This window comes from Alnus glutinosa, chromosome 1 (genome assembly GCF_958979055.1).
Source record: "Alnus glutinosa chromosome 1, dhAlnGlut1.1, whole genome shotgun sequence".
NCBI classification, from domain to species: domain Eukaryota; kingdom Viridiplantae; phylum Streptophyta; class Magnoliopsida; order Fagales; family Betulaceae; genus Alnus; species Alnus glutinosa.
The window spans coordinates 6,980,014-6,991,047 of record NC_084886.1 but is presented as its reverse complement, the minus strand read 5'-3'; the positions used below and the strand labels follow the sequence as shown (position 1 = coordinate 6,991,047).

General features: G+C 36.2%; 1 protein-coding gene across 3 annotated transcripts; it reads right to left on the bottom strand.

The window, feature by feature from the left end:
• Positions 1-2,985: 2,985 nt before the first annotated feature.
• On the bottom strand, positions 2,986-10,191 carry LOC133869254 (probable WRKY transcription factor 57). 3 transcript variants are annotated; one of them, XM_062306217.1, is made up of 5 exons: positions 9,542-10,191; positions 7,623-7,766; positions 6,757-6,887; positions 6,508-6,684; positions 3,591-4,517 (listed from the first exon to the last, which is right to left on the bottom strand). In XM_062306217.1, exons 1-4 carry the CDS (start codon positions 9,928-9,930, stop codon positions 6,512-6,514), a joined length of 837 nt encoding a protein of 278 aa, XP_062162201.1. In that variant the 5' UTR covers positions 9,931-10,191; the 3' UTR covers positions 3,591-4,517; positions 6,508-6,511. The 3 variants fall into 3 exon arrangements, with proteins under 3 accessions (XP_062162198.1, XP_062162201.1, XP_062162194.1); XM_062306214.1 differs by lacking the exon at positions 3,591-4,517 and adding an exon at positions 2,986-3,553 and having other exon boundaries at positions 6,508-6,887; positions 9,542-10,190; XM_062306210.1 differs by having other exon boundaries at positions 6,508-6,887; positions 9,542-10,188.
• Positions 10,192-11,034: the final 843 nt, after the last annotated feature.

Below are 11,034 nucleotides of genomic sequence, written 5' to 3'. Positions count from 1 at the left end.
TCAATCATGGTGGGGTTGGGCATGACCCGAACATAACCATGGTCTGGTGATGAAGGTCCATGGCTTTCAGGAAATTATAAGAAGACCTCTACGTACGTACTTATTTGCAAATTTGACCAAACTCTAGTTTTCAATTTGATAATTTAGAGATGAATTTGTAATTACTTTTGGTGATACCATTTACTAAAGGCCCTCTAGGACCCAAAAAAGCCCGAGGGTTCTGTCGGTCAACGAGACTAGTGCTAACGAGTCAGTCCCTTCCTCAAGGGGACCACCGATATCCATCCATAACAAGAAATGATAAGCCCACATACTCTGATGATTATGTTAAGGGGCCAGAGCGCTTGTCGACCAATGCCTATGTTATATGAAGACCTTGTCTGCCACACATCCATGCAAGATAGTCTGTCATGAGAGGATGCCGAGTGCCCAAGGGTAATTAACGCTACAAGAAATTTGATCATTAGCGGCCAGCGCACAGTGACCGCTAATTATCATATTATTAGCGGCCAAACACAATTGGCCGCTAATAGTTGCCGCTATTTGTAAACTATTAGCGGTCACCTAATTGTGGCAGCTAAAAATGGACGCTAATACACAAAAATATTAATATTAGCGTCAAAATTTGGGTCGCCGCTAATAACTTGGCCGGGAGTTACGCGAAATTCCGGAAAACTATTAGCAGCCAAAAAAGTGACCGCTAATAATATTTTTAGTTTTTTCTATTTTCATTTTATTATTATTATTATTTTTTTTTTTATGTTTTCAAAATTTTCATATTTTTTTTTAAAAAAATAAAATAAAATCTATTTCATCTTTAATTTTTTTATTGTTTTTCTTTAATTTTTTTAATTTGTTTGTAAAAAATGATTTTTTTTTTTCGAAAAAATTGGGGTTTTTTTTTTTTTATAAAAAAATAAGTTAATTTTTGGTTTTTCTTTCAACTAAAAAAAATCTTTTTTTTTTTCTTTTTTTATTTTTTTAAAAAATTAATAGAAAACTAGTTTTTCATTTGTTTTTTTTTTTAAAAAAAAATAAATTGTTTTCATAATTAATTAATGCACTATGGTCAAGCAGATGGTTTATCAAGATCGGTCAAATGATCTATCGATCCTATTGATTGATCACGATTGATCGGATGATCTATCGGTCCTATTGATCGATCACGATCGATCGGATGATCTATCGGTCTTATTGGTCTATCAAGATAGACGCTAATATACAAAAATATTAATATTAGTGTCGAAATATGGGTCACCGCTAATAAGTAGCCGTTAATAACTTGGCGGGGAGTTAATTACTGTATTTAATCTGCAATAGAGATTAGAATCTTTGATTGTAATCTTTAGATTCTAGTCAATTGCCATTATGTGTAATCACATATTTGATTTGTATATACATTCAACCATGAGCAACATTAGAAAGTGCTAAGTTTTAATGGGTTAATTTCCTTCTCTATTGTGCTCTGGTTTTCTATACATATATCAGTTGTTAAAATTAATGTGAAGCCTTGTGAGTTGCCTTTCTTGTTTTGTAGGCTAGCTTTGGGAAAACAGTAGCATGATATGCATGAACCATAATGTTTAGTTGCAAATTTTGGAGGAAAATAAATCCATATGAGACAAACTAACTGAGCCTTTAGGATACTGTTCAAATTACTTGTTGCACCTTAAGACAATTAAGCAGTAAATCAAACTACTAGCTTGTTTCTGGGCCGTGAATATATATGTGGCCGCTAATAATACTATAGTATTTTAACTATTAGAGGCCACATACGTGTCGCCACTAATAGTATAGTATTAGCGGCGACTTTAAACTCAGTTAACAAAAAAATTGCGGCGGATAAAATTATTTTTAGCGGCCGCCAAGTTCGCCGCTATAAAACAATTATTAGCGGCGAGTCAAAAAAGTGGCCGCTAATAGTCTTTAGCGTCGAACTATTAGCGGCAAAAAAAAATTATTAGCGGCCAAATTTGCTGGCCACTAATAAGCAAATTTTTTGTAGTGTAAGCAGTCTGTACTAAGGATGTCAAGCACTCAGCTGGGGCAATCCATAGTGATAGGGTATTGGTTGCCCGGGAGTAAGAAGCCTGTACAATATTATAAACCGAATGGTGCCACATGGTCTGAGTTACTATCCCAACCAGATGATGCCACATGGCCCATATTACATCTCATTTTCCTTAAATAAGAATATTCTACTGTAGTAGGTAAAAACTTAAGCATGCATTATCTTTTTAGATTTCTATTCTTCTTTTGATTCTTTTACTGACTTAAGCATTGGAGTACTCATTACTAGCATCTCCGGCGAGTTATATATCCTTGCATGTTTTCTGTCTTTACAGATCCCCTTAAGTGGACTACCGGCATGCAGTCAACTATATTAATTACTTTAGATCTAAGGCCTTTGTCCACTTTTCATCAAGGATTGCTAGTTTTTATGGCTTTTTTAGCTTAGATTTACCCTCTCTTAGTTTTTTAGTGAGCTTCATTGTAAAGAGATCAAGGTTCTTTAATGTTTGTACTTGTAATCATTCTATTTTGTTTTGGTAGCTGCTCCCAAGTCAGTTTCTAGCTTTGCATGTGTTTAGGGAGTCTTTTTAGGAAGTCTTTCTGTTCACTGTAATTTGGCCATTTGGAGTTTTCTAATGAAGATTGAATTGCTGTTCAAAAACAAAAAAAGAGATCCAAAAATAGTAAGTAAAAAAAGTAAAGAAAGAAAATAATGAAAAAGAATCATGCATGGCTGTTGAGGTCCAACCTCCATGGCTGTGGACCTCCAAGGCCCCATGGAAGCCATGGAGGACCTTCACGACTATAATTGGTCATGCACTCCCAATCCTTTTGCAACAATCGTGATTGGGTAATAGCCTAATCATGGCAGCGGGGACAGAAACAAGATATTCCATTTAGATGAGCAAAAATATGAATGAGTGGCCAAGTTTAATTTTTAACCCTAAAAACATATATAAATTTAGCTTAAAAAAAATATAAGAGAAATTTTGAAAATCCATAGAAGCCATGGCTCCATTTGGTCAGAATATAGGCCTGTCCCTGTATATATGGCAGCAGGGTTGGACACAAAAATGTTGTTGTCTCTCCAACTCAACCATTTTTTTAGCGGATCATCATCAACAAAAGTAAAAAAAATAAAAACCCATTTTTTTTTTGTACAAAAAGAAAAAGAAAAAATGGAGGTGGAGGAGAGGGTCCCTCCATCCGACCATAATTTTGGTTGGGTAACAGTCCAGCCATTGCTGTGAATTAATGTCCTCCAGGGACATGGAGGACCAAGGTTGACCTCCATGGCGATCGAGGTCCATGCATGCCACTATCAACCTATGTCATTATATTAACGCTCTAAAATTGAGAATCTCTCACTTTTTTCAATGGAAGAGTAAAAGATTATTGGTAGTACGTTGTATTATAGTTGAATTTATTAAATATTCTAGTGAACTTGAGTAAATTCCCACATTTACCTTTCATAATTATTTTCTACCATTTCAGATTCGTTTGCCCAGGGTACGTACTGTTTATCTCCGATCGAGTTGCCCTATTTTAATTAACAGCAAATTATAAACATCAATCGCTATAAATAGATATTCATCCTAATTAATGAGAAAAAAAGCAAAATTACAGAAGTATACTATAACAGAATACGCAAAACTTTTTACATTAATTGTACTATAATGTATATGCATGAGAGAGCGCATGAAACATATAATATATAAAGGCTAGGGTTCGTTGTAAATCATTAAAAAAAAGCCAACGGTTTACGGTGACTACTGACTAGACTTTGTCTGCTCAGGATTTTAATAAAAGACAAAAAAGCTCCGGTAAAGCCACCCCCGGCATCATGGTAAACCCTAACTTACCCCGCCAGAAAATATATAAATAATTAATAAAGGTGAGAAAGGTAATGTCGGCTAACTCTGAAGTGACATCAAAATTCACGCAACTGAGCCAACTACTGGTCCAATTCACGGTGCCTTTTCTTTTCTATTTCAGGGTCACGTACGAGCCATGAAGAACACGCAAAAGAGAGACCACAAAATCTCTCTCTCTCTCTCTCTTTCTCAAACCCCCCCTAGCTTGCTAGCTGCTCAAGAAAAGAAAATAAAAGAAAACCCTTCCCCACATGGCCCAGGGCCCACCACTTCACTTTCACCAAGAGATGTGGACGAAGATGGTTTTAAGGTTGACATCAATCCCTAACTCTAAGATTGAAGCTGTCGAATATATTTATATACATATTAACATCATCTTCAAAACGATTGTCTGAAATATATCTCGAGCTGGATGTGAGCGTGGACCTATGAATGAATGATCAATATATACCTGGTACGTACAGTACGCGCATGAATATGATGAGATGCTGACACCTAATATATGTCAGAAAAAAAAGGTTTGGGGGGGGGGGTGAAAAGACTCACTACCGGCTTTGAAAATTGCCTTTTGCTGTTACAATCTTGAGAAAATGAATGTGCATGTGCGCTCTATTCCAGCTACTGCATGTCCTGTACAAATCGACAAGGCTTAATTTATAAGTAAAACCAGCAGAGAAATTCGAGAAAGATCCGGGGAACCATGAACAGTTTCAAGCTCTAAAACGTAGTACTCTAAATATCATCGTACACAAAAAGGGTTCAGTTTGGGATCTACTCATCTACACCATATATACTTTCAAGAGTTTATTAACTTGTTAAGTCACCTCCACGTATGACATGTACGTGCTGATGTGTAACGTGCTGACGTGTACGTATATATTCCTTTTTTTGTCCTTTCCTCTTTTTTTTTTTTTTTTTTTTTTTTTTTTTGCAGTTAATGACATGTGCACCTCCATAATTCTAGTGTTGTTGCAATGATTACTATCTGAATAATGATTTACTTTGATGACGATCATATCCGATTTCTTCCCACTTGCCAATTATGTGCGATATTAGTGCTACCATATATACCTTCCTGTGCATTAAAGTTTATAGCTTGACAATAACATTAGAACTAGCTAGAACAGACAATATTTGTATATTAAAGTAGTACGAGTGCGTATTTCACTTTTCTTTCTACATATTTCATGCCAAATGCCAAAAAATTACCAGTTCGATTTGCGTTCTAAAGCTAAGAGAGCATTAAATATTCCAATACAATATACAGATAGAATATTGCATTTTCAAAAAGTTAAGGACCATATATATAAAAGGTAGTAAAAGCTTTTCTGTATGGGATTTGCACCATAGATTTAATTAACAACCACCTATATATCCTGTTAAAAAGGGAGACGATTGAAATGATCAGATCGAACTGATCATTTGAGAACATTCTAGTGGACATTCGACAGCCCTTCGTTAAAGTTGTTATATATTTTCGACCACAGGCTTTTGTATAAAGCTGTTTGGATATATGATAAGGAAGCAAAACAAAGTGGGCAATTTTCAAAGACAATATAGTGCACAAGCACTAAATCTAATTAATAGTAACGGATAAGTTTACGTACAGCCAATGAGAACTACATGATTGATGTTATTGGCAATGATGCATGTACAGCTAGTACATATGCATCACAAGCAAGCTAGACATTTTCCTAACATATATGTATATATATATATATCAGTATGTCCATTGCTATGGGTCTCAATATCAGACTATCAGTGCTCTAATACATATAATCATCGTTTTAAGGAGATCTAGTGCAAGTTGGTCAAACTGAAAGCCATCCATATTTCATGTTAGTGGGGTTTTATGTTCCAAGGCGTGGTCATGAATTGAGAATGAACAACTGCGGTCCACAGAAGCAAAAAAACTTTCAAAGTTAAAAGTAAAGCTACTTGATGACATGCTAACCTAAACCTGGAACCAAACTAAAAGACAACTATTTCAACGCATCTAAATTTCTTTTCTTTTGTTTTATTTAATGAATCTTACGGCGGCATGCATCTTTCACAATAACAGTCGGTAACAAGCTATAATGATAATAACAATAATTAGGTCTTAGATCTGACATTGTGATCAATTACTCACTAGTTATGCTTAAGAGTCTGCCATGTAGATATTGCGTTGAAAACTTTCAACCAACATACTCATTTTCTTTGATTCACTATTTAGAAATGATTCAAAAAGCAAAATTAGCACATCATTGCACGCCAGATTTGCAAATGTAAATTCGAGGCAGGGTTGATTCAATGAATCAAGTGTATCACAAAATCAATAAATTCATTATAACTTATTTCTTATACTGCTTCTCTCTCTCTCTCTCTCTCTCTCTCTCTCTCTCTCTCTCTCTCTCTCTCTCTCTCTCTGTAAACTTCATTTTTGTGCCTTGTTCGCTCTCATGCAGCTTGTGTGCTAATTTAAATATGGATATTCCGCTTAGGTTAGTGCTGGGTGTTTCACAATGGATTCTCTCTCTCACTCTCGCTAGATTTATAAAGAAAATAGATTTGCATATGCTAAGATGAGAGTGGTTAATTGTAATTGAAATAACTTGCGAGAATTAGTGTACGGTGATACCTTCTCATCGGTTACGCATGTTAGGAGGCACGATGTCCCCAAGAAGTCCTTCATTATTAGTAGGAAACTGTGGACTTGGTTCTGGCATTGCACGGGATTGATGATCACCAGCTTCACCTGGTATTTGCTGCGACGACTGTGTCATAATAAAAGGATTTTCTTGAGGTAAAGGAGCGCCTGTTGGATAATAAAATTGTGAGACCGGGGGATGCAACTGCCCAGCAAAGGTTTCATGACTAATGACTCCACCTCGAGGGAACCCAACCGTGTGATGACAGTGTTGACCTTCGTATGTTGTTATAACAATAGTGGGATCTTCGGAAGAACGCTCCACCCTTTTCTTTACGGTGCATCTGCTATTTGTGCAGCGGTAGTAACTCCTGCCACACATAGAAAATATCTACTATAATGCTTGCTTTTTAATTGCTCTCATGATCTATTTACAACAAAAAGCTGGAATCACAAATCAAAAATAAATTATATTTTGTTTTGACATTCTCCATTTTTTGTCTGTAAGATTTTTGTAGACTTGTAGTATATACGGGTGAAGGGAAGGGTAAGATTGGGGGTTGGGGAGTCCAAAAGCCATGAAATATAGTGGCATGTCCTTCATAAGTATAAGTTGTCTCAAAATTTTAAATTGACAAGAAACGATGAATTTAATAATTAAATTAATGAATATTTTGATACTCACTCTCTCATGTGCACGTAAGCCTAAACTTTATCTCAATAAGTGATAATCAACATCTAAGAGTTTGAATGTATAGAAGTACTAATTCTTTGCATAAATTCCGTCAAAATGCGTTGAATGTAGAAGAAATCTTGAGAAGATATGGGTGCAATAAAAGTTGGAATTCAACACCCTTCTAATATAGGTGTTATAACTTCAGGGGCCTCATATTTTGGGCATGATAATAAAACGAATTTACAGACTAACTCAACTAGAATAAACAGAGAGCAAATCAGAACTGGTGATGATTTATAAGGGAAAAGGAAAACATGTAAATGAAAATTTTTAAGTAATTCACCTTTATATAAATCAATCCATAAGATAAATAAAGTACTCAAATATCTGTATTTTCTCCGATTAAGTAAAGGGAAGAGTAGCTACAGACCTAGGAAATGGGCTATTTTTTACGGCCTTCTGTCCGTATTTGCGCCATCGGTAGCCATCTTCAAGATGATCAACCTCACTCTTCGTCATAAATGCAAAACGTGGCTGCCGGATTCGCTTTTGCCCCTTCTTTCTAACTTTATTCCTACAAAATATTTCACCTACAGTTATCAAACAAAAAGAAGATCCTAATTTTTTTTGAAAAAAAATGTAAATAAGTGAAGCCATGCTAGTGATCATGAGGAACAAATGTATAAATTTGGAAGACAAAAAACATGTTGCTATCTACTTAACGTGATGAAGTTATCCAAAGGTTTGCAATCAGTACTCGTCAAAACTGTTTTCAACTGATAATTGTATCTTTCAAAAGCAAGAGAAAGAAAATGAATCAAACTTAGTTTATGTGTAAGGGAGTATACATGAATTGCTTCGGATGTTCGGCATAACTAGGCAACATTGAGCTACTCTAGCAGTCTTTGCCCCACAAATAGATGAAAAACTAACTATGAGAAGTTTCCCATTAATCCATTATAAGATGGCCAACCGCGCGAAAAGTCAATCTGTATTTAATGAATGAAACTTCAACAGGCAAGAAAAATATCGGTGTTTTGTTTTAGTGGGGAGACCACATATATATGTTAAGAAACCTGCAACTACAAAGAAAAAAGAAAAAAAAAAGAAGAAGAAATGAAGGCCAAATACGAATAAACTGACTCCTAGCTTGGTGTTTCACATTGCATTTAAAACGGATGTAATTAACTTTGTACAAGGTAGCTAGAATCATTGGTAGAGTATGAAGAATTGTCAATTTGTTAGGTCTGCAAAAAAAAAAAAAACTGATATTAAATATTTTTCGCAAAAACTCCATTTACAATGCTAGGGAAAACAGAATGGAAATTAGCACATATGGGATTCAACAAAAAAAAAAGTGTATTATGTCCAGTTATATTAATCCAACAAAAAAAAAATGTCAAGTTATAATTAAGATTTAACAATCTATATTTGGTAGCTAAAAAGTATATTATCTACTGTAAAAAAAAAAGAGAGAGTATATTATCTAAGTGGTGTAACTAACAACATTATGGAGAGCTTGATATATCATATATGGACCATACTATAAAGAAGAAACCCACCTAATTAGAAACAACAACCTAACACCTTTCTAGAGGAGCATTATGTCATGCAACTTACAGACAAATATCATATGTTAGTTACATTAAGGATGCCTAATGCTAATGCACTCACATTCAAAGGCAATGAATGAAGAACATAAAACAAACTCCACAAGATTATCCTTGATTCTTTAGATAAAGCAAAGTGATCAGAATCTAAGAGCTCAAAAGTAATGCGTAAATAACTGAAAAAAGGGCCCCGGAAATTTTAGTATCTTATACTGTTTAACGAAATATTCTCACTTTTTTTCTTTGTATTTTTACGTGATTTCTCAGCAGAAAATAGGGCACAAAGTTATTCCCCAAAAGCGAGAAAATAAAGGAAAAAAGTGAAGGCACGCCATTCCCGCCGCAATAACGGCGGTTATGCTCGAGGGCTCCGATTAATAATAGGGAAAAAAAAAAAAAAAAAAAAAAAGGCCCCTCAATTTTACTCGAATTCCCTTTGGAAGACCCCATGTATTTATGTGAAATTACGAAACTACCTCAAACCCCCCCCCCCCCCCCCCCCCCCAACTTGCATGAACAAGTTGATGGTATCAAGACGTACGGACACGGACTTTGCACTCCCTCCCTCCTACAAGTCGAACCAGAAAAACCACTACAATCGGATACCGAATCCGACTTCTGCACTCAAAGACTGACATTGGGCCATGAAAAAACGAGATATGTACGGATTTAGTCAGTCACATGGAGAACATGCTGCGTGTATATATATGCATATATGTATTCAACGGAACCCACTCACGGTATCTCGGGCGTTTTTCCGCCGGAGCCCGTGGACCTCTCCGGCGGATCTTCGCTGGGACTCGAAGACACCGACTGATTATTCGAAGTCGTAGCGTCGCCGACCTTGCTGTCCGAACCGACCGGAGCCGCCGGGTCGGAGCCCTGTAAGGCGCTGTTGCTGTTGCTAGTGTTGTTGTCCGGCAGGCCGAAGCTTCCCGCCAAATCGGAGGCATCGTCGAAGCCGATCCGGTTCGGATCCTCCGGCTGAAGATTCCACCCGAACTCGCTTAGTATGCTGCTCTCTCTCTCGTTGGAGAAGAGGTAGACGCTGTCCGAGTCCGGCCCGAGCGGCCAGCTCGAGTCGCTGGTGAACTCGGTTCCTGGATCGGATTTGTCCCCGTCGTCCATAATTGCGACAAGGATCTGTTGCGGAGTGCTCGGAATTCAGATTCCCGGTGGGAATCTAGCTGAATTCCGACGAAGAGAGAGAGAGAGGGACGGAGAAAGGGAAGCTAGGGTTTTGGTGTTCGTTGCGAGTCGGAAAGGACGCGTAGTTTTTGAACTTTTAGAAGGGCTTGAAAGCTTTGTCTCGTCATTGCACAGTTAGAGAGAGAGAGAGAGAGAGAGGATAGTGGAAAAGGAATAAGCTAGAGAGAGGCGAATTGAAAGGAGATAAGTTAGAAAAATCGCCGTCAACCTCTAATATAGTACGGGAGGCTGATATTTAAGCATGGAGGAGGGGGAGGCCCCACGCGCATGAATAAATGAGTGAGAGAGACCTTCCGACAAGAGGCCACACCATGCTTCCCTGTAGCCTCATGTAATGGATTCTCTCGCCTTTTACTTACACTCCGATGCCTTATTTTAACCCACCGAACAAGGCGTGGGGATCAACTACTACTATGTATCATCATGAATGATTCCTTCATGTCTTTCCCCTTTTTTTTTTTCTTTTTTTTTTTTTTCCTTTTTTTTTTTTTAATTACTATTATTTGTTTCTGTTTTGATAATCTCATCTTATATCACCTTTGATTAGGACAATTGCCATTTCAGCTCAATTAATTAAATACGCTTTATTACCCAAAGAAGAAAACAAAAAGTTGGTTGAGATCAATACCTAAATGATTGAAAATACAATTCCAGCAATCAGTTTACTTGGAGAAATAAGAATAAAATATACATGATCGAGCTAGATGTTTTGGTTTTTTGTTTGGATAAATAAATTTCATTAAACAAAACCCAAAAAAAAAAAAAAAAAAAAAAACAGGGGAAAGCAAAGCACAAACAATAACCTAATTAACCCCTTATTTGATCTAAAAACTATTACTCATTTAAGTGGCTTTTATATAGCAGTTTACCTATCTTCCTATATATATATGATTAATAGGAAACACAAATATTTAATAATATTAATATGATTTTAATGTTAGGATCTAGAAAATATCAATATCAATTATAATTTTCATTTATTTTATATTAGAGATTGTACAAGTTGTTAAAAGAATATTATTT

Bases quoted from the DNA above. Each gene is read 5' to 3' on its own strand.
- LOC133869254 (XM_062306214.1), bottom strand. From the start codon at position 9,930: ATGGACGACGGGGACAAATCCGATCCAGGAACCGAGTTCACCAGCGAC. The intron at 7,767-9,541 runs GTGAGTGGGTTC...AATATTTTGTAG, and splicing joins GGAAAAACGCCCGAGATACC to GAATAAAGTTAGAAAGAAGG. The intron at 6,888-7,622 runs GTCTGTAGCTAC...TATGTGTGGCAG, and splicing joins AAAAATAGCCCATTTCCTAG to GAGTTACTACCGCTGCACAA.